Here is a 22,609-nt window from a genome sequence, read left to right as displayed (position 1 = left end):
TCGCCCGGTCATAGACCGGGCCGTGATGAACTTCAGTCTAGCCAGTGGCAGGGAACTCGCACGCACAAACACAAAGCAACGTCTGCCCATTCATCTGCCAGTAACTGTACATGCACAAGCACTACAGTTGGAATCATAATGGAATCATGGCTTCCAATTGAGAGCGTGATGCATCGTATTTAAGTAATTGAGATAAAACTAGAAGTGTCAAGGCATGTAGAATGTCATGAAGGCTACACTAATGTTGGTCGCACTTTAGTTTTAAGCAAGTCAACTGTGCACACAACTATACGAAACAAGGACTCTTATCACACGATGATGAGTCTGATGTTGTTGGTTCTACTAGCAGGAATATATTTGACATTAGATATCGGAACACAAACGAACAGATGAATCACATGAAAAAGGTTGTTAAATGAATGATGCAATGAAAAAAAATATAACGGGCCTGACAGGACTGATGAGAACCAAACTGTGATACGTAGATAAGAACTTTAATTTTTAAAAAATTAAAATGTGAATATCTGGACAGTAACATCGGTTTCACTGCCAGTAAAGGATGGTTTGGAAAAGTCACAAAAAGGTACGCGATGTGATTTGAAGGTCCCGCCCGGGCGGGCAAGCCAGCAAGTCGACTGACGATAAGTACATAACCACCTATCTCCCATTACGCTGTGTTATATTTGTCATAGAAAGTATTCGATGGTAGGCTTATAAAGATAAATGGTGGCTCATGTTTATCGTTGAGTGTTCTTCTATGCATTTATGTTACGTAAAGAAAATTTCCTTACACATTTTGGAACACATTAAGTAAATTTGCCTTTCTATTTATGGAGACTAGTGCTTCAGAATATGCAATTTGGAATAATACCAACATTTTTTGGAATGCATTAGTCGTGCTAAGTGGGGGATTGTAGTATGTATAAAATATTTTTAGTCAAAATGGAATGAAAAATTTGTGCACTATTTTTAATGAATGACATTGCTGACAGGCTTTAATAAATTAACTTATATAATATTTCCTTTTATTGAAAATTAATACCTTCATTTGTTGTATTTAAGTGTCAATTTTTTGTGCCTATTGTAATCAGATCTTCATTCTGTACTATGAACTCAATATTTTATTTATTTTTGGCCAAATTGTTAGTCATTTGCTGTTGTCCTACTAATCTGTGTTGAAATTGTACTGTGTATATGAAATTTTTATTTGTGCTTGTCTTAAAAAGTTCTGTAAAATTTTTTCTAAGCATGTGATGGAAAAAAAATATTTATAACTAAATAAGTACATTTTTGACTATTTTTTTAATAACTAGTAACTGAAGATGGGTGAGTCTACAAATTTCAGAGTCACGTCGGGCTGAGTTCAGTATTTATGACTTCAAGTTGAGATGAGTCCTGACTTGATTTTTTTTTAGTCTAGTTCTTAAGGGGTTTGGTGCAGGGCAAAAAATCAGTCATGTGTCAGAATTTGTTGGAATTTGGCTTAAGTGTCTCATAAATGCTTGTTTGTTACTACTGTAGGATCTGCCAGCGGATAAGCTAGGGTAAGCTAGCGGGTTAGATTTCGCAAGTTAGTGGCGAGTGAGGGAGGGTTGTCAAAGGGTGCAGCTCTGAAGCCTGCTATCTAGCAGGGATCGTCGGAAGGTCTTCGAAAATATCGTGATAACCAGCTCTTCTCCTTTCCACCCATACTCCCCACCCGCGCCCCCTTTTGCACCAGCCGTCAACCTTTACAATTCCATCGTCCTTCATTCTCGGCAGCGGCCCTTCCACGCGCGGACTTTCGTGTGTCCTGCTCACGATGCGGACTTACGTGACCCGATACGTGTGTCACCGTCCAGTTATACACAGTTCCCAATCGAATTAAATATGAAATGTTACCAACTTTCTTGAAACTTTGAGTAGTTGCAATACATTTCCAGACATCCAAGAAATGTTTACCTTAGTTAACTCTATTTATTGTGAGTATTATAATATAATGAAATGTTGATATTCAAACGAATTTTACTGTGGCATTGAATAAATAGCGATAGGCAGTCTTGTTTTCCAACTAAGCTTATTCTTCACTCTTTCAATATTTTCACCCCGCACTTTCGTATACAAGATCTATTATGAAAAAGTATAAAGCATTAGCAATAGTACTGTGTTAATGTGTTTTGCCGTAAAATAACACTAAAACCGGTCAGTTATTGCAAATAAAGACTTTGCCTTAACATACAAACCTTGGTGTTTATTTGGCAGGGCATATTTTGAGCACAATGTAAATAAATATCTTTCCCAAACAGTCACTATGGCAATTTTTTCCCATCAAGCATATGTCTTACATAGCATTATATTTCTTGCAAACACAAATTTACATTTTATGATTTATATATTTTTTATAAATGCAGAATCTTCCTTTTTAAAAAAAAAATTAATTAATTGAATTTTTATGCCAGATGGATTTATGTATTTTGATTGCGCTTCATAGATTTCCACAATTCACATCTTTTAATAAATGGCACATTTTTTACCTGGACATAACTTTCAAAATTTTTACCCAGCTAGCCTTCCGAATTATAGAGACGAGGTGCTTAATTAACACAGAACAATGTCAATATTTTATAAATTTTGTAACCTATATGACAAAACTATATGAATAACAAGTCAGGCTGTAGTTACTTAAATTATTTATATTTGGCTTTGCAAAACATTCACAATTCAACTCACAGTTATTAATTTTACATCATAAACATAGTACATTACCAAACCAATGTAATTAGCATAGACATGCATGGTAAAATGTAGTTTTTAAATCACTGCTAACTAATTTTATTGTAGGCTAAGCTGTCAAGGGTTCAAAATTTAAAAAAAAATTCTCTTTCAGCTAAGCTTACAGTCGCATGTAGATTTCAAAGTTGTTATACATTTTGCAAAATTTGTATCCAAATCATAGATATTTTCAAACTAAAAAAAATTGATAAAACATCTCCCCATTTTTAAACCAAAAATTTTGGTCTTAATTAGAAAATTTACAAATACTTTGAAAGGCTGGATACTGTATCTACTTAGGGTGTAATAAATTTGTTGTTCCACATGCGTATTTTGGTCACCCATAGAAGTAAGGGTTGGTCATTTCAAAACCTAGTTCAGACCCTATTTTATAGATAATATTTGGAAATTTTTAAAAAACCTTGAATGGTGTCCTAAATTTTTAGAATTTAGGGGCACTAAGGTATGTACAATTTACAATTATATTTCTCAAGTGTAATTTTCAAAGATCAATATCTGGTTTCGGGTTCTGATGTGGGTAACTCTCTCTTCCCTTGTTAGAGTCAGGGCAAGATGCTGCTGGTTAACTTACCAAGCGGTTATTCCAGCTAGCACGCCACTGAATGTGTGAGAGCGAGTGTGAACTTGTTGCTATTGAAACCAATACTGTATTTATTATGTGTGTGATGTACCTCTGCATGAAGTTATTGGTCAGGTCCATAGAGCTCAATTTCCATTTAATAAAATACACATGATTAAACGATACCAAATTTATTCAATTATTAGCAATGACTGTATGATTCTAAGGCGGGTAGTGCAAAGATAATTTTCACATAGGATCTAAAACCGGCCCTAATATACTAGAGGACAACCCTAGATAAAGGAGATTTCAATTACCATCCTGAAAGAAACCTGCACCTTTGTAACTTTGATATCTGATAATGCAAGAGGGCACACAATAAAATGCCGGAACTAGCTGTGTGGAGTCGGCAACAAACTCATTGTAACTGTCGGACCTCCAGATTAGTACTCAGCTACACTGGAAACTGGATTGAAGACCGGCATCCCTCTAGTCCGGAAAGGTTTATAGTCAAATTGGATCTCACGAAACGTCAGAAATATTCGTAGTGGAGTACTGCAACCGTCGTCTTGAGGCACTATATGTACGAAAGCAACAGACGCGGAAAAGTTTCACAAAGACGTCGTAACTCCCTATTACTGACATACAATGTCAGAAAATACTATCTCAAGACTTTCAGATGATGGATCTGTATCTAATTAAATTGCGGGTGACGCATATCTTCGGCCTCTCGAGCGGGCAACCAAGGATTTGGCAAGCCCCAGCCCGAGCAACGTCTTCCCAAAGCAATGCCCAAGGCTTCCCTCTAATCCTTTTTTCTAAAAAAAAAAAAAAAAAAGCTGTTTTTTTGGTTGCTCACAGCAACCAAGGAGCTGTAAGGTTTTCTCAGTCATTTCTCAATGGCGAGGTAGTTGAAAGGTGAAAGAAGTAACAAATAAAATATCAATGTGTGTGCGCAAAGATATGGCAAAATGAATAAAACTCCAAGGAATAATAATTAAAAAGATCCTGAAACTAAATAGGTATTATAAGAGGTAGTGATGTTGTATATGACTGTCAAATGGTTGTCCTAACAAATAAAAAAAATCATTGCATTAAATATGATTTATCACAAATTATACCAATTAGTTTAGAACAATAATAAAGATAATAAAATAAAAACTGTAAACAGTCTGACTATTACAATGGATTTGACACTATACCTACTAAGAGAATTAGAATTTTTCTGTCCCTCAACCCTTATTTTTCACCCTTTACAGCCATAGTTGTTCGTATGGAAAATGGGTTAAGAAATTTTTTTTATTTTATATTAGATTATTAAAAAGACATTTGATACTGTGCGAAATAAGGGAGTTACGTTTTTTTTCCTTTCACCCTCTCTGTTTTTCATCCTTGCAAAAATGTTTGGTCATTACAAAATGTTTTTCGTAAAACATTTTTAGATAATAATTTTAATGTTTCTATGATTTTTTAATGAATTTTATTCTGTGGCTATTCAGGATATCTTTTTTTTTGTCCTTTGACCCCTTTATTTCATCCTCATGTAACAGTTGTTCATATCAATAATTGTTTCAGTTAAAAGTTTTATATAATAATATCATTATAAAAAATAACTTGAATGGATTAGATACTGTGTGTACTATCAAACCAATTTTTTTTCAAGCCAATTTTTTTTTAAATCTCTTGCAGTAATGTTTGTTAGTATCAAAAATGTTGACAGTCAAAAAATTTAGATAATATTAAGAATAGTTACAATCACTTTGAACGGATTTTACAGTAGGTGTACTAAGGACGTAACGATTTCCCCACCCCCCTCAAAATAATGTTGTTGTAACCCTTGCTCGAACAGTTAGTCTCATCAAAAATTGTTTTAGACAAAAGTGTTCGATAATAATTTGTTGGTTTAAAATAACTTTGAATAGATTTGATAATGTATCTACTAAACAATTCATAGATTTTTTTCCAGCCCTTGCAGTGTAATGGTTGGTAGGTAACATCAAAATTTGTCTGTGACAAAAGTTTTTGATAGTATTTAGAATAGTTAAAATTACTTCAAACGTATTTCATACTATGCTTACTTACTATGTGAACTATAAATTTTTTGATGGAAAACCATATTTTTTCTACCCCTTGCTGTAACGGCTGGCTGTATTAAAAAAGGTTTCAGACCATGCAGAGCATGACTCTCATACACAATAATAAATTTAAATGATTTAAACAGATTTTGTATTCAGTGAGTTACAGTGATTCATCTGTTTTTCGAAAAAAAAAACCAATTTGACACCCTTGGTCAGATTTTGCCCATTAATGAACTCGACCAAGATTTTCTACCTTTTGAAGCAGTTGTTTGGAAGTAATTGGTGCAAATTGCGGCGGTTATATTGCCCATAGAAATTTATGCATATATTGTCAACAGAAATGTTTATATAACTACGTATGTAATCTTTTCTGTCGACTATGATTTTGGGTTCTAAAAACCATGAAACTAAAATCTGCATACATTTCCCGTAAATTACATTGTAGTAACTGCGAATGTAGACTTTCTTAGAAATGTACTTAAAAGTATTATTGGTTAGGGTAAATCTGTAATTAGGTTTTCAAAACCACTGTTTACCAAAGAGCTATTTATATATTTGAATTATTACAGATATGAAATAAGTGTATTTCTCAAAAAAATATATTCCCCAAACTTAAATAATCTTACACCATCAAATAAAACAAATAATTTTACAAATAACAAAAAAAATTAAAAATTAAAATTGTTTGTTGATGTTCTAAAATAGGTAGTTAAGAGTTACAAGACAATGTTTAGAAAAATATATCCAACAATTTACATAAACAATGAACAAAAATGCATAAAAACACTCTAGCATCAAAAAAACTAAATAAGAATGAATAATCACATTTCTTTAGTTTTCGCCACAAAATAATCATAGCAAGTGTTTTGTCTACATTTTACATAAATTAAAACACAACACTGTAACTAATAAGTTTGAAATCGCTAAAAACCAGAGGTAGAATAGAAATGTGGTCAATTATAAATTATTTATGTCCCTGAAAAAGTTTTTTTGTTTGTTTTTTAAGTAAAGACACAAGAAAAGCACGAAAAAATAATTAAAAATTTGTTTGCACTGCAGCAAAAGATGAGCACAATACTATTTACCTTATTTCATTTGAACTCTCGCATTTTTTGACCAATAATCACTGTACTGCCCAATTTCACGCCCTGTAAGGCTGTGTGTATCGTACTTGTTTTTGGATAGTAGTGTTAACACGTTTATATAGTGATTTTTAATACATTCAGTAACCTGATAGGTTTTATAAATACGGTTAAACTAATAGTAAACTATAACAGTTTTACGAATAATGTAAACTTTCAAAAAAATAGTCGTATCACACAAAAAATAAACACTTTTCCAAAGCTTCTAAAATAATACAAATATTTTTAAGATTATGATTTAAACTTTCCGTCCATCGAAAGTTTATAAGCTTGGCAAGCTTTTGACGGACGAATATAATTGTTCTGGCAATCTGATTGGCTGTAGAATCCCGGACGAATGAACGTGATTGACTTTTGTAAACAACTTAAAAAATTAACTTTCTTTTAGTTGTTAGTTAGTTTTCATATTTAGTAATAAAAAAAAAAAAAAGGATTTAAAACTGATTTTTACAGTGTGAATGTATTCAATATTATTATATAGTTACATAAAATATTTTGTTTATCATTTACTTTAATTTTACCAAATATTCATTATTTACAATTAAAATCGTTTTCGGAACTAACACGATTGTCGGAAAAGCACTGAAGCATCAAAAATAATTGCAGAAAAATACCCTCAAAGACAATTTAGAACATCCCCGGAATGAAAATATTGATGAAATAAATAATTTCAGTTTCTTGAATGACAAGATCACCATGGTTTTCACCTCATAAGACATTAAACTTTGTCAGTTTTGATACATACTGAATGTTATTTTAACCAACATTTAATAGTGTGTCTTTCACTATATTTACTGTAACAACATATTAATCAATAATAGTATGCACGGATTAGTCTTACACAGTAGTATTGTATTAAGGCAGCAAACGTCATATCGCAATCTCTTGTAGTTGATGCTGAACTTTTTCCTTGGAATTTTCCCTTGGCAACTTGCTTTCTTTCTTGTGCTTCACTAATGTAGTCTGGATCTCTGCACCTTAGACCATGGCTATGCCTGGGATCAGCTATTTCAGGCAATACACATTCCAGATAAAACATTTTAGCTTTGGGAGCATTTCAGTTGACAAAAATTGAAAATCTCATTCCACAGAAATAAATTCTCTATCGAAACCACAAAATAAAACAAGAGTAGCGTACTTTACACTACAAATGTTGAGTTGCCCCTGCAGCTGATAGTAATACGAGCTGTTCTTGTTTGCTACACCAAACACATTCTATTGTCTTCTGAAAAGGAGTGCGTTGACCTTCAAACAGGTATCATCTTTATTCTCCCATCTCCCATTCCTCAACAACAGAGGGCCAGCGCAGGGCCGAGTCGAAGGAAAGCACTGGTTGCACGAAGTTCCGAAAACTGCCGAAAGGTGTCTCCACAGTCCAGCGCACTTTGCCACACGTTTTCACCAATATTACACGTCGCCTTAACTCTGGTCACTACCATTGTACCTGAGGTCCGATTACAATAAACTAAGAGCTAAAATAAAGTCAATCCTTCAGACGACCGAATGAAAGGAATTCAAATTATAATTGAAATGTGAATGCTTAAAAACTTGCAAATGAATATCACGTTATTTTGTAACAGCTAAAATTAAAAACTTACATACACTAAATTAGTAATGATTACATATACAATATCGTTTTAATCAAATCTATTGTGTTTGAAGATTTACCTACAAAAGTTTTACAACTAAATTCTTTATATTTTTTTAATTAGATACAACTGTTGAAAATTCCAGAAAACTGACAATAACTTTGATTTAAAAAATTAAAAAAATATCAACTATACACCAAAATGCTTAAAATCTTCTATTACTGCTGAATCATCAATAAATATACAGTAGAATCCCGCCGATGCGACGCCCCTCTGATGCGTCCATTCCCTTTATACAACCATTTTTTGAGAAACTGTGAAAAAATTAAGCAGAGAAAGTCGAAAATTTGAGTAAAATCGGCTGAAAAACAAGTCTGTTACACTTTGTTGGGCGCTATGTGTTCACGTTTATCTTGGCGGGAGCTGTACTGTAAGCAGGCAGGCATACAAAAAATGGCTAAAAATAGATACCACCCTTCTAGACTGTCCACGCGGCAGTGTCTAGCCGAGCTCGGCGCGTCCACTATCGCACGAAAAGCCGTCTCAGCTGTCATGTTATCTTACCCGCCCGCAACATAAACCATGTAAAAACTAGGCATGTGCGAGAAAGACTTTTTTGAATTCGAGACGAGATCGAGAAAGCAATTTAAAAATTCTCGAGAATCGAGTCGAGATCGAGAAATCTGTACTTTAGTTAACAGGATAATATGATCCAAAAAAGTAAAACTCAATAATCTGACAAACATACATAATTATTCAATAATTTTATCAAGTATCCACAATTGCAATTGCAATTACAACTTTACCTTTACACTCAAGTTTATTTGCCTACTGTCGTATGTAAACATATGTTATTGACTCCATAGTCTATACAGTTTCCTTGAGCCATGGACGGTACTTGATCATGAAAGTCTGAACATTCGCCACTATCGATATGTCACTATCGATACGGACCGCAATTTAAACATCATGTTGCTTGTTATATACTGCTGGCCGTGTGTATAACCTAAGGCCATAAAACAAAATGCAATCGTGGAAGAATTATGCAGTCATGTTTATATTTTTATTTTTTACCGTACCGTTTTACGTTGATACTTGATATTGATACCGAAAATGATTTATTTTTAACTTTAATGTTGGTTTTATTAACGGAAAATAATCATTTTCTTCTGTAATTTAATGTGATAACCACAGCACAATTCATTGTTTACGTTTACCGTTTCATGTAGTGACTTGTGAACGGAAGTTGTTCGTTTTTAACTTTTTAATAATTTATCGTGTATACTAGCGTAACAAGTATATTTTATTTTATTTGATCTATGTTACGATGAAGATATGTTAATTATTTCAACACGCAACACAAAATGCTGCCTCAATATATTATATTACCTAACCTATTTCTTGTTTACAAAATTCTCGAAAATTCCGAGCCAAAAAAATTATCTCGAGACGAGATCGAGAAAATTTCTGTCTCGACTCGTTCTCGATGATGCCGAGACTCGCACATCACTAGTAAAAACACACCCCCACCCCCTTTTCAAACTAACATTTCAACACATCCCCTCCCTTTTCAACCTTCTGCGTGAGAAACTGTCAGCATCCTCCTCCCCTCCCACACCGCGTGTGGCAAAAGCCAGGGAGTATAGTCCATTCTCGGTAAAATATTTTTATGGGCTTATACGACTGTTCTGCGCCGTTAATAAATACTTTATAAGTTTAAGTTATTATGATACTATTTGTTTATTAATCACACAGCAGTTTCTGCTGAAAAATCACTAATACCTCAAATTTTATTGAATAGAAAAATTTAGGAGGGCCGTAAATATATTTATTTTACTGCATAGTTACTTTTCCATCTGCATTCCAATGTGTTTTTTTCTTCTTTTTTTAATCTGTGAAGGGACGTGGAAAAGATAATTGCTTGAGCTGTCAAAATAAACATCGCTGACGGCAAGGGCGAAAGCCCATCCTGTCGGTCTGTCACTGTGATTATCTACTCCAAAAACATGTCACAGCATTTCAGGATAGCATTGTTCTTATATCTTTTGTTTATAGCCGAATGTTTTCTACCTGATCCACACAAGTTCCTTTGCCATGTTTTGAACAAAAATAACAACCAGCCGGCTAGCATAGCCGAACTCGCGTGACGCGAATTCATTTAGCGCGAGTATTTGATGTATTTGGATATATTTGGGGGGGGGAGGGGGGGGGTAAAAATTGGCCGGAATTCTCTATTGCGTCCATTCCGTTTTTTAAGTCCGTTTTTCCGGAAACCGTTAGGGGTCGCATCAGCGGGATTCTACTGTATATTTTTTTGACTATTATGCTGGTACCCCAATCTCCTTAAGGCTATCCCACATGCCATGTCCTATTTTTTTTTTTCATTTTAATTATCAAATTTTAACTTGATACATCCCTTCCATTTGTTGTTATGTCACAAGTAATTATGACATATATTCACTTAGTGTAATATGTTAAAGTAAAACATCGAAAATGTCTTTGCAATTATTATCACTTCACAAATGTTTACACCCATTATATTACACTATGTGAATTTGTTTGAAACATGTAATAAATAGTAACAAATGCAAAGGTGGTATCAAGAAAATATTTTATAAACAGCACTTAAATAAAAGTACTACTAAAAATTTTTTTTCAAATCAATCAGGTGTGTGAGAGCTAGCCTTGAGATTGCGTCCAACTACAGATGTTGCAGTAAATATCGTAAGGAGCTACTGATTGGCGCTGTGTGGAATAAATAAACTAATTAAATACTATCACATTCAGATTTAATACTTTCTATTTTTTCCTTATTTAGAAATAAAGTATTAAATGTTTCAAGTTCATGTAGCATATGAAATTCTAACATTTAATAAGCTTTCACTATTTAAATAAACTATTAAACCTTTTTTTAAACCAATCTAAGGGCATGCTGAAAAACTGTGCATAAATAATTAAACTATAAAAACAAAAAGGGTAAGCAAAACAGGAGAAAAGTTAACTCCAATATTACTTTTACATATTTTTCCGCCATTTTCTGGTTAACACATTTTTTACCATTCTAAAAATTACAAGATTCCACTTTTTTAAACATCACGTCACGTGTAAATAAAAGGCCATAAACTAGATGGAAAATGTAAGAGCCAACCAAAAAGTTTTGAAAAGATAATCAAACATATGAAGATACACGTACAAGATGAATCACTTTCGGATTTGCTAGGCATGTCGAGCACTGGTACTCTCTATTAATGCTATTGTAGAAAAAACCTACATTGAAGGCATTAAAATATTTACTTTTAAAGTTTTTTAACTGTGTTTCAAGTCTATGGTGTAGTGCTGGCCATTTATTCTAAAATGGCATCAATTGCTAGTGTTTTAAGACATAAATATGGGACGATATATTTTCTGGGGACTGTAAATACATAACATAAACCATACTTCAAAAAATCTGTATTTCTTGATCTGGAGCCAAGCTGTTGGCAATGAAGGAAGCCATGAAGCAGCGAGAAACAGAGGCATTGAATGGGCGAGAGCTGCATGTGTTGTCACATTTAAAACTAACGTTCAAGTGTACAGAGAACGAACAGTGTTCTGAGTAAACTCCACACGCCGTGCCCAGAGTAAGGTAACAGAACACAAGAGGGAACCACCGTCATGTGTTTTCTTCTAAAGGCACCAAGACGTGGTGATCAAATTTTTTTCATAAATAATAATTGCAAAATTGTTATGTAACATCAAAATTTATTACATTGTCATTAACCAATGCCATCAGACCTGAACCTGAATCAAACAACAATAATATATTGTACACATTCAACTTAAGAAACATTACAGTTTAAAACACGTTATGTAACCTTTAGATAATGAATTAGCCAACGAATAAATTATATAATTACAGAAAAACATCAACTCATAAGTTTAAGCAAATGTGGTGTTAAAATTCCACACAAATTCATAAAAATACCTAGCGCACGCAGTATAACAGTAAATCTAGAAAAGAATCTTAAAACATCATAGCATAGCACAGCACAGCACAGCACAGCACAGCACAGCACAGCATCACAGCGAAAAAAATAGAGTGATTAAATAGGGGTAAACAAGCATAAAAAAACTATGAAAACAAGAACCATTAATAATATACGGTCCTACACTTAGGTTTGCCAAATTCGTATCCCTATTCAAGGAAAGCGTTTCAGCATCCAGCAACTCCCGGACATGAGTCTTCGGGTTTGACCATGGCGGGACTAACTTCTCAAACATGCAATAATCAAGCACAAGGAAGAATCAAACTACTTTAACCATGTGGCATCTGAGGCAAAATTTTGACAGATTCATCAGATAGGTGAAACAAAGATAAGTTACATGACATCACCAAGGGATGCCAACACAACAAACTTCTTGCACATTACTAACACCTGAATCACCACACTGCAAAATCACTATAGTTACCAACGAAAAAGTTAAGGTGAGTGCAACTAGATCAAACAAAGAACGGATGCAAAAGTAGTACAGATTAGGGGGCGCGCACCCCGCACATGCTCCGTGACACAGTGCAGGGGGAGGGGAGACCATGGAGAACACCAGCGAAAGTAAAGGGAAAGGAGAGAGGGTGGGAAAAGGAGATTGATGTGCCTGTTATACCTTCCCAAGAGACTATTTGCTGTAAAAACCATGCACCAGCACTGTTTCAATTAAATGAAGATATATCATGTTAATAGTATCCACTACAGATATACCACAAAATAACAAAATTAGTAGTAAAATGTTTATAGATAGAAAACCAAACAAATAGTTATGGCTTCTAGATCTACTGAATATATATTCCAATACGAGTATGACCTATTTCCATATGTACTTACCTTCCCAGCTGCCAATCCACCAACCACAGACGTGACAACGCCAAATGCTTTCACCACCAAGGTCTTTATCCGTACAATCCGAGGTATTTTCACTCCATTAAGGTAACACTTCACTTGCGGTATGCCGCTGCCTGCAGCCACTGGCTAAACAATCAACCAATCAGCCTAGAGCATTAGCAATATTTAGGGAGCGGTATGAAACTACATACAAAATCCTTACACTTTCACTTATTCACGTTCATGTTTATCAAAAATTTTTACAACACTGTTTGACATGAAAAAAGCACAATACTTAAAATACAACAATAATTACATGTTGAAATAGTACTGGGCCAATATTGTGTCACAAATACTAACAGGCCACATAACAGCATTTTCCATGGTCTGAACACTTCAATTCATGTTAAGAACTTTCAAAGCATTAAAATATAAATATTATATGTAGAGCAAAAAAATGTTTCTAAACTGAAAATGTTAATCCAAACAACATTTCACCAGGTAAAAATGGGTCAGAGTAGACATCCTAATGCATAGAAACATATGGCACTATAACACGGTAGAAATACTTGTGGCTATACCATATAGGCCAGTTAAACTAGACACAAAAGAAAGCCTTATATAGCAATAATTATGGTAAACTTCAATTTTTAGTATGTTTTTATGACCAATCTAGTTAATATGAATCTAAATTTGCAACCCTGAAAAAGTTTTGCTACAAAAGTTATAGGCGAAAAACCATGAAAGTATCTTTTCTTGTACTGTCGGATGTTGGCTATGGTGTGCAATTGGTCAAAATCAATGCTGTGTCTGGTTTCCAAGGAGTGTTCTGCTATAGCTGATCGTGGATTTTGCTAGGCGTGCCGAGCACTGATGCTCTCTACTTATGGTATTGTAGAAAATACCTATATTGCAGACATTAAAATATTTACTTTAAAGTTTGTTAGCTGTGCTACAAATATATGGTGTAGTGTAGAAATATTAGAAATATTAAAAACCCAGCAAACATATAAAGAGAAGATGGCTACCAATTAAGCAGAATATGAGATCCACTCTTCAGAAAACATCAAAACCTAGCTCTGCATCTAACAAAAGAAGGTCACCTCTGGTTCGCCAAACAGCTCAGCCAATCAGAAGTGAAGAGGCCACTGATTTGCCAGCACCCCCAGCCAATCACAGAAACCCAGCTCCAACTGGCCAAACAGGCCAACTAGACGAAAGGAAGGCTATGATTGGCCCACAGCTGCAGCGATTCAGGAAACACTCCTCTCAAGCGAGAGAATTAAAGGCAGTAGAACTTGTAATAACTTCAGTAGGTAAATCTACCCTGATGATGGTGACTGCAATTTCAACCAAAACATCTGAGATATACTCGCCTAGGACACAGCTACAATCCAGAAGCCAAGCTAATTCAGTAGTATAGAGTACATCTATGTACAGAAACGTAGTTAGCGAATCGAGGAACCTTTAATGAATTTCAAACCTTATAAATATTTTTATTTGAGAGGACCAATAAGTTGTCCTGTTATTCACATTGAGGGACTGAAGCCTAAAAACCAAGTAAAAGTCTACGGGCACCACTCTTGTCTTAAAATAAAGTTAATTAAATTTGTTACGACTTCATTTAACATTAATTTTTTGTAGGATGAGTATTTTGGCCAATAATTTGCTCGGAAGTAAACCGTAAGTTAAATTTTCACTTTTTGTGAAAAACTATAAGAAAAGTGCAAAAATTTTACAGTTTTTTACCTATAAATTTTGTAGCACAACTTTTTCAGGATTGCAAATCTAGATCCATACAATCTAGATGAATCCTAACAACATACTAAAATATGAAGTTTACAGTAGTTATTGCTATTTTGAATGACTAAAATGACTCGCCTAATAACACCCAAATCGTCTTGACATCAGACATCGGCCCATCTGCATGTACTTGCTAGCAACGTACGGGCTTGGACGTAGAATGAACAAACAGGTGCCTGGTACACAAATAGACCACCTGAGGAAAGGACCTGAGGCAGTAGTGTGCTGGCAGGAGCAACTGAAAGCAGAGCTGGGTGTCCAACTACCACGAGTATAGTGGCAAAGGAGCTGGCGCTGTGTGTCTCGAGAGGCAAGCAAGAAGGGTCAGGACCTGATGCACCCAGTGTCGCCAGCTGTACCAGCCATCTCACGACCGGCTCTGTGAGCGCGACCAAGGTAAGGGCTGCAAACCCTGCAACGTTTTTCCAGCTTCGCCAGTTCAGAAAGTCGTTCAGTTCAGTGCAGTCAAGGCAGTACACAGTCCAGTCTAGCTGTTATCGTCCAACATATATATTGTAAAACATTTGCAAACAGATTCTTATGATTTTTACTTTCATTGGTTCGTCGTTAGACTTTAAATAAATTTCTAGTTTGATCACAGTCATTTTTTATTTACATTATTGAAAATCTTTCTTCACTCATTGTTTTATTATTTTGTAAGTTATTGCATTACTTTAAATTTTTTTTAAAGTAAATTATATTTGAAATGTACAATTTTCAATAACATGAAAAGTATTTTACGGTAGTTATTGTTAGGCACAACAGTGAACACATTGTGAACAAGCTTATTTTAGTCTAATAAAGATTTATAACAATACAAGGCATTATCTGTTCCCAAGGAGATGAAGAAAAAATCAACATTAACTTCTGTACAACTTAGTGTTTGAAAAACGTGAAATTACGATATTCAACGCTCCCGCAACCCTCCTTGGGAGTTGATTTTCATAAAACCGGTTCTTAGTGGATGCCCATGTAGCAAAAGGAATATTCATACCAAATTTTAAGTCTGTAGGTCTTTTATTTACAGAAGATTCATGATGAGTCAGTGAGTGGTATTTCATTTATTTATATATATAGGTAGTATATATATACACACACATACATACATATATGTTTATATATAAATAGGCACAGAAATGTTCTTAAAATATCATTAAGATATAGTTCATTTAATTTTGTATAAAATTATCTCTACTGCCCCGAAGTGTTATATATATAGAGCTACTGCAGGTTCAATACTTTCTGCCACCTCATTCTCTCTGGCCAGAAACAAGCACAAATATGTGGTCACTTGTAATCAGCACTGGCACTGTGACCACAGCCACCTCAGCCAGTCACTTCCAGGAATAACACTGGCTCCCCCCTCGCCCTAACTATACAGCATGCTCTTACAACTTCCTGAAAACTTACCTCGTTCTTGCTCCTTCACTTTCCAACATTCAGTTTTTACAACACGTACTCATTTGACCAGTTCACAGCAGATAATAGTGACAATGACTTCACGATACTTAACTCTGATTTGCCTTTTTTCTGTAGCAGCTAAAAAATTCAAAAGCTTACTTTTATTTATAATAATTTAGACTTATTTTAATATCACCAATTTCTTTTTCATATTCTCTGTACAATATTTTTGATTCAAAGCACTATAGTATTGAAGTGCTACAGCATCACACAAGGTAGTTAAGTTTACGAAATAAGCAATCTACTCACCTCGATGTAGGTAACCAGAAGCGCTCCGACTGCCACAGGCAAAACGTTGAAAGCCAGCCATATCACATAAGGTATGTACAAACGGTTCTCCTCAACATACAAATCAACATCTGCTTTAAGGGTTAAGAAAATATCATTTTTTAACAAGTGGAAAACATTAAAAAAATATTATCTTTTGTTTCCAAAGGGGCACCCATACAAGCCACAATGCAAAGACTGTTGCTGGAGCAGTAAGAAGCTAACTTCACATACAATGCATGCCAGTTTTGCCTGTTTTCTTTTCTTTCAAAGGAAAATTTCTTCCTAATAGAAATGCAGGTTTCCTTCTGTGAAATGCTTCCTTCACACAGTTCTGTTTACTGGTCACACGAAGAAAACGCGAATGAGTTGAACTCACTGCGACTCCTGACACAGAGCGACGAAGTTGTGCTCCCCTGCGGATCAAATAGTGCTTTAACAAGCAGATGGTGGCCACACAAGCCGGTCTATAACTTAGGTCTTAACGTATCCATGACAAAGAGTGAACTACTGGGTAGGGACGATGTACAGAGTCCACGACAACAGAATGCCCATGAATCAAAGTACAAGGCATAATAAGCTTATAAGTTTTATAGTATTGGTATCTGTATTTCTAGAATAACAAAAATTATTCTTACCTTGACTCGCACAAAACTTTACAAAGGTACCTACTTCCTAAACTATAGTAACCCTGAAAATAGTTCTACAAGTATCACTTAACAAAACAGATAAATGCTGTAATTACATGGCTACTAGCTTAATTCAATATTTATTTTATTAGTTTACAAAGATAATAAAAGAAGTGATGGCAACAACTGAAAAGAGTTCATGAAAAAGCCATTATAAAAGTATACAGTTCTTCAAGTTCTTGAACTTGAAGCCGGCAGCTTCTTCCACAGCAACATCAATGCAGCAGCCAATCAGGGCTGTGATGACTCCAATCAACCAAAAAATAAACCACCTCGCTAAATTTTTTTTTAAGATAAATTTGTACCCTTTTGAGCGCTCTTCATCTAGCAACAGATGATTCTCGCAGATATCGTAGTCCAAGCTCTACATGCAAACAGAAGAAAGAATTTTGTGACAACTCACTATAACTAAGAATAACTATATAATTTACAATTTTATTTTCCATGACTTAGTTACATACAACATTTTAAAAAGTACTGGAATACTGCATATTGGGATCAACTTCAATTTCTGAAGTGAAAAAGTAACTTACTACAATTAAAAATTAATTAAAATAGCAATTAGGTAAATTACTTTCCATTTTCATTATTGTGTTTCAAAAATTAATGCAATTACTATATGTTTTTTTAACTACCTAATACATATGATGCTATAATACTAAACATATTTTATATAGTAAATACATACTATTTCACTAATAAAAAATACAAATTTTTGTTTTACAGTTTACACTTAAACCACTCATTTAAACAACACTATTGTTTCATGTGTGCTAGGAGGCACGGCCGCGACGGGTGCCAGGTACCTGAGCGGGATTCCCAGCGAGTCTGGCCAGCAGCCCCGCACGGGCGCTGTGAAACACATGTCCCGCATGCCCGGCTGGATTACAAGGGTCCTCGCTACCCCCCTCCCCTAAACGCACCCCACGCATCATACCGCCTCAGGCCATCTTCACCTTTAGCGGCCTGGGAACTCCGGGCTTACAGAGGCCTCCGCACGGAGTGGCGCGAATAAACACAGCCTTTCTCGATTATCCAGGCATCAGGTTGAACCAGGATGACGTGACTCGTCACAGCCGCTCTCATCGGTTCAAGAAGGGTGCCGTAGGTACTTGAGCAGCTACGCCGGCCTCCACGGCAGTTCCGAGCGAGTTCTGCGAGGGAAGTGCGACATGGCGAAGAGGGTGAGAGACCCTCTCGAGGGTGACGCGACGGGACCGAGAGAGTGCGACCGAGTGGCGCGATACTGTGTGTGTGGACAGGCATGAGGTAAGGGGCGAACCACTGTTAGCCTAGCTCCAGTGAGGAGTGCGAACTGTAGAACTTGACAGACATTGAGTGACTTGCAAATAAACATTTTTAAGTGCCAGTGATTAGTGATTGCCTGATTGGACATTATTTAAATACAATTATTTATTAGTAATGTAAATATTATTAATTAATAAAACTGGCATAAAACTTCCCACATAGGTCGTAACACTATTTAAAAAAATACACCTGCAACTTTCAGTTAATGACTTCTTCGTACAAAGTCCTGAAAATAACAAAGATACTTTTTGCTGGGGTATGTCTATGCAAGTGCTTTGATGTTACGAGCAATCATCAAGAAACTAATAATTAAAAACACAACCAAACATGTGAACATTTAGTGATAAAGTCGCTAGTCGCTAGTGTCCGCAGCTACTGTGCCGAGTGAGTGATTTAGAGCAGCATTGTTTGCAGGGTGGCTGCTCTACATGGAATTCTAAATTCCTGGTTATTTCCAAGTTTTCTGAATCTACAAATTCCAGGTTTTGCCTTCCATTATTTTAAAAACAAGTCTCACTGAAAAAAAGTTGGGAATTTTAATAAATTCAAATCAACCATAAGAATTTCTCTCTTAGTAATGCTTCTTGTCACTATGCTTAATCATATAAGATATTCCAAGAAGACATTAGGAGTAAAACAAGCAATATAAATTTAATTTGTAAAAAATTAATAAATTTAAGAGAAAAATTGTTAAGTATATCTTGGAACAAAGATACTTTTATATCTGATGAGTTCAATTTCTTGTAAAATGATTTTAAAAGTTAGTTTGAAAGTATCCAAATATTTCTCACAGTTTTCTTAATTTTACAATTCACATCACAAAATTTTAAAATATTTCAATCATTCACTTCGAAGAAATATAATTTTCATTTATATACGACTTATGTAAACACAATTTATATTTTTGAAGAAAATGTTTTGCTAGTAAATTACATGTTCGCAAAACTACTACTACATTTAAACAACATTTATGTGCTCATATATATTAATTCCACCTCCTTCTTAGCTTAACTGAGCAGTTTAAATTCATTTTTTGTCTCTAACTCATCTCTCTAGCAGGGCATTTCTTTTCTCTTGCTGCATTTTATTGCAATTTGTCTTTTTTTCCCCTTTTCTCCATGCTATAATGCTATCCACACAAGCATGGGTAATGCCTGCTGCTTGCAGTAAGGGATTTGTGATTTTAAATGCCTGAACTCCTGCATTTATCACTGCATCAAACCCTGTCTTACGGCACCATCTGCTAGTCAAGTTTATCCACGTTCAAAATAGTTTGTTGGTTTTATTCTGCAGTAAAGCCTCCAGTCTTTGGGGTGACAAATCAAAGTAATAGTTTTTGGTTTTATCTTCTATTTATTATTACCGGTGGTGAAATTCTTCAGATATAAATTTAAAAAAAAAAAGAGAAAAGGAAGTAAAGAAAATAAATTTTGAAGACTTCCTCCCACTACAGCTAATCATCGGCAACAGCAACCCATAGTGTTTCACAATAAGTGTCACATATCTCACATAAATTACCAAGGTTTGCTCAAAAATGGTATAAGTGACACAGTTTGTAGGCCCGGGTGTTTAGTTTTTCACTAAGCTGTAAACAGCACTCAAATATAAAAGGCACACAGTACTCCAAAATGGTATAAATGATGCAGTTCTTAGGCACGACGAGCATTTTACAACTAAGCTTTTTTCATCTTGTTAGACAAACACGTGGCTTTCAAAAACAAAAGAGTTTCTCACGGTTTTCCAGGCACTAAAAAATTTTTCCGCTAATACAAGGTTTCCTGATTTTCATGGTCAGGTGGCCACCCTGGTTTGGGGATCACTTTCAGCCAACGGGATGGGTCTACGAGAAACACATCTCCAAACAAACCACATGCTTTACGAGTCAGTCATAAGAGAAGGAATTTTCTGAGCAGCTGGAAGTGCTATGTCAAGGTCATTATGAAAGAAATTAAGTTGTTTATTAGTAGTGTTTGCATTAATATAACTTGAGAGCAACTGCAGGCTTTTTTCAACAAAAAAAAATACATATTTTAAGTTTCCTAAGAATTTCCATTACATATTCTGTTTTAAATAATTATATTCACAACTGTACAAGCTGGAATGGTGATTTTGGGTCAGCATGTCGCTGGTGAAAGCCAGTTATAAAATAAAATGAAAGAGTGTAGTAAGATTAAAATTTAAATTTTGAAGAATAGCATACCATCGTTATGAAAATGGATCTTCAAAGTGTTAAATAATAATGAATGAAAAAAAAAAATATTGCAGATAGAATATTATCCATCTATATTACAATTATATGTGCAAGGAAACAAGCATGGTGATCAAACTATCACCATCACTATATCACACTGTTGAAAAAGCTCTGGCTACCACCCATTTGTGCAGCGAAAGTGTGGTGTTGACCAAATTCATGAAACTATTATCATAATGATGAAAAAAATCAAAATTTCATGTGGTAAAACCGCTTGAACTAAAATTTCTATGAAAACTGACCACAAATGTAACTGTTAATACTTTTCAGCTAGAAGAACTTAACACCCGCACCAAAGTACATGCACTGTAGAAACTTCACAACAGTCACTCCACCAACATTACTGTAGCTCTCAGGGTATCACTTTTAGCTGCCTCAAAGATACTCACAGGCCAACACCCTTTCAGAGTAAGTGCTAGTTAGGTGCCCAAAAGACATTTAAAGATCCGTGTAAAATCTCCTAAGTAGTTCTAAAAATTCTCACAGAGTGCAGTGTCCAACCACCAGCTTGTGTGACCTGCAGGGGCGGGATTTCAGCATTTTTGTTGGGGGGGCAACGGGAAAATGAAGTAACACCAACCCAGCGAATAAAGCGGGGGTCCGGGGGTCCTCCCCAGAAAAAATTTTGAATTCAAGGTGCAAAATGTTGCTATTTAAGCAGTTTTCGGCCACGTTAATGTAGAAGTTACTATGGGGGAAAAGAGACGTTAATCTCAATAAAAAAAAAACATGATTTCAACACTGATTCCCATTCTAATATATGTAGCCTTATTAATCCAAAGGTTTTTTCTTACAGAAAATATAGTAAAGTATAGTGGCATAAGTAACAAAAAATTTTGTCATTTTACTGTAAATAACACACAATTTCAGTTAAGTTTTTCTACTTTTTCTCATTCACTGAAAATGTAATCTTCACTTTCGACTTGAATTAAAAGCAGTAATCACATCCAATATGTCAATTTTTATGTCTCTTTCAATGGCTAAAAGAGCCAAAGAAGAGAGCATTTCTTGTCCTAAAAAATTCCTGCAATATGTTTTTAACCGTCTCAAACATGAAAAGGGTCGTTCATAAGAAGCCGAGTTCATAGGTATGGTAAGATACAAACCAAACAACTCGAAAATTAATGGAAAAATATGTTTCACATTATTTCCTACACATGCAGATGCAACCACTCTTTCTTCAATGCACTTGTTCTTAATAATTTCCATTTTATAAAAACACTGCATTTCTGCCATGAGGCATTCCTTGTCTAGGTTGTAGTAGTTGCAAACAACATTTACACTAGAGGCGTTAATTGTATTTTCACCTAGAATGTTACTCAGGTGATTTAGGACATCTAAATTGTTTTCATCCAGCCGGTCTCGTATTTCTTGGACAAGAATGTCAAGAAGATGGAAATGTATCGTAATTTTGTAAAACTGTTCCACAGTTTCAAAGGGAGTTTTACTACCACCATATATTTTTTGTGGTATTCTGTCTTTTCTTGGTAACTGTGCTGGCTGGAAACCATACTGTTCGGCTACCTCAGTGCAGTGATTGAACAGTTGAGTGAAAAAGGCATCTGTCCTAAAAGAAAGCAAAACATCAATAGTGCTGTTCGCCACACTTTTTACTGTTTCATAGCTCACACTACCACTTTGGAGGAAGTTAGATAGGATGCTGCACTGAGAAAGAACTCTTCTTAACAACAAAAGATCAAACATAAAATTGAAATCTTCCATGCATTTAAGTAGGGCACTGGCCTCGCCACCAAAGGTATGATCAGTTGCTACAGCTACAACACGACAGGACCATCTGGTGTCACTCAGAGACTTCAATGTTTTTGTTCCACCA

General features: G+C 35.0%; 1 protein-coding gene across 1 annotated transcript in view; it reads right to left on the bottom strand.

Annotated features, from left to right (window-relative positions):
- The window catches only part of LOC134531610 (H(+)/Cl(-) exchange transporter 7), a 176,136-nt gene that overhangs the window by 134,894 nt on the left and 18,633 nt on the right, over window positions 1-22,609 (bottom strand). Inside the window, exons 3-5 of the mRNA XM_063367361.1 lie at window positions 17,382-17,580; window positions 16,510-16,619; window positions 13,000-13,143 (exon numbers count right to left, since the gene is read on the bottom strand). Of these exons, the coding sequence (XP_063223431.1) occupies window positions 13,000-13,143; window positions 16,510-16,619; window positions 17,382-17,580 (453 nt within the window). The remainder of the gene's footprint in view (window positions 1-12,999; window positions 13,144-16,509; window positions 16,620-17,381; window positions 17,581-22,609) is intronic.

This window comes from Bacillus rossius, chromosome 5 (assembly GCF_032445375.1).
Source record: "Bacillus rossius redtenbacheri isolate Brsri chromosome 5, Brsri_v3, whole genome shotgun sequence".
Classification (NCBI taxonomy): domain Eukaryota; kingdom Metazoa; phylum Arthropoda; class Insecta; order Phasmatodea; family Bacillidae; genus Bacillus; species Bacillus rossius.
This window is presented reverse-complemented; position numbering and strand designations above follow the sequence as displayed.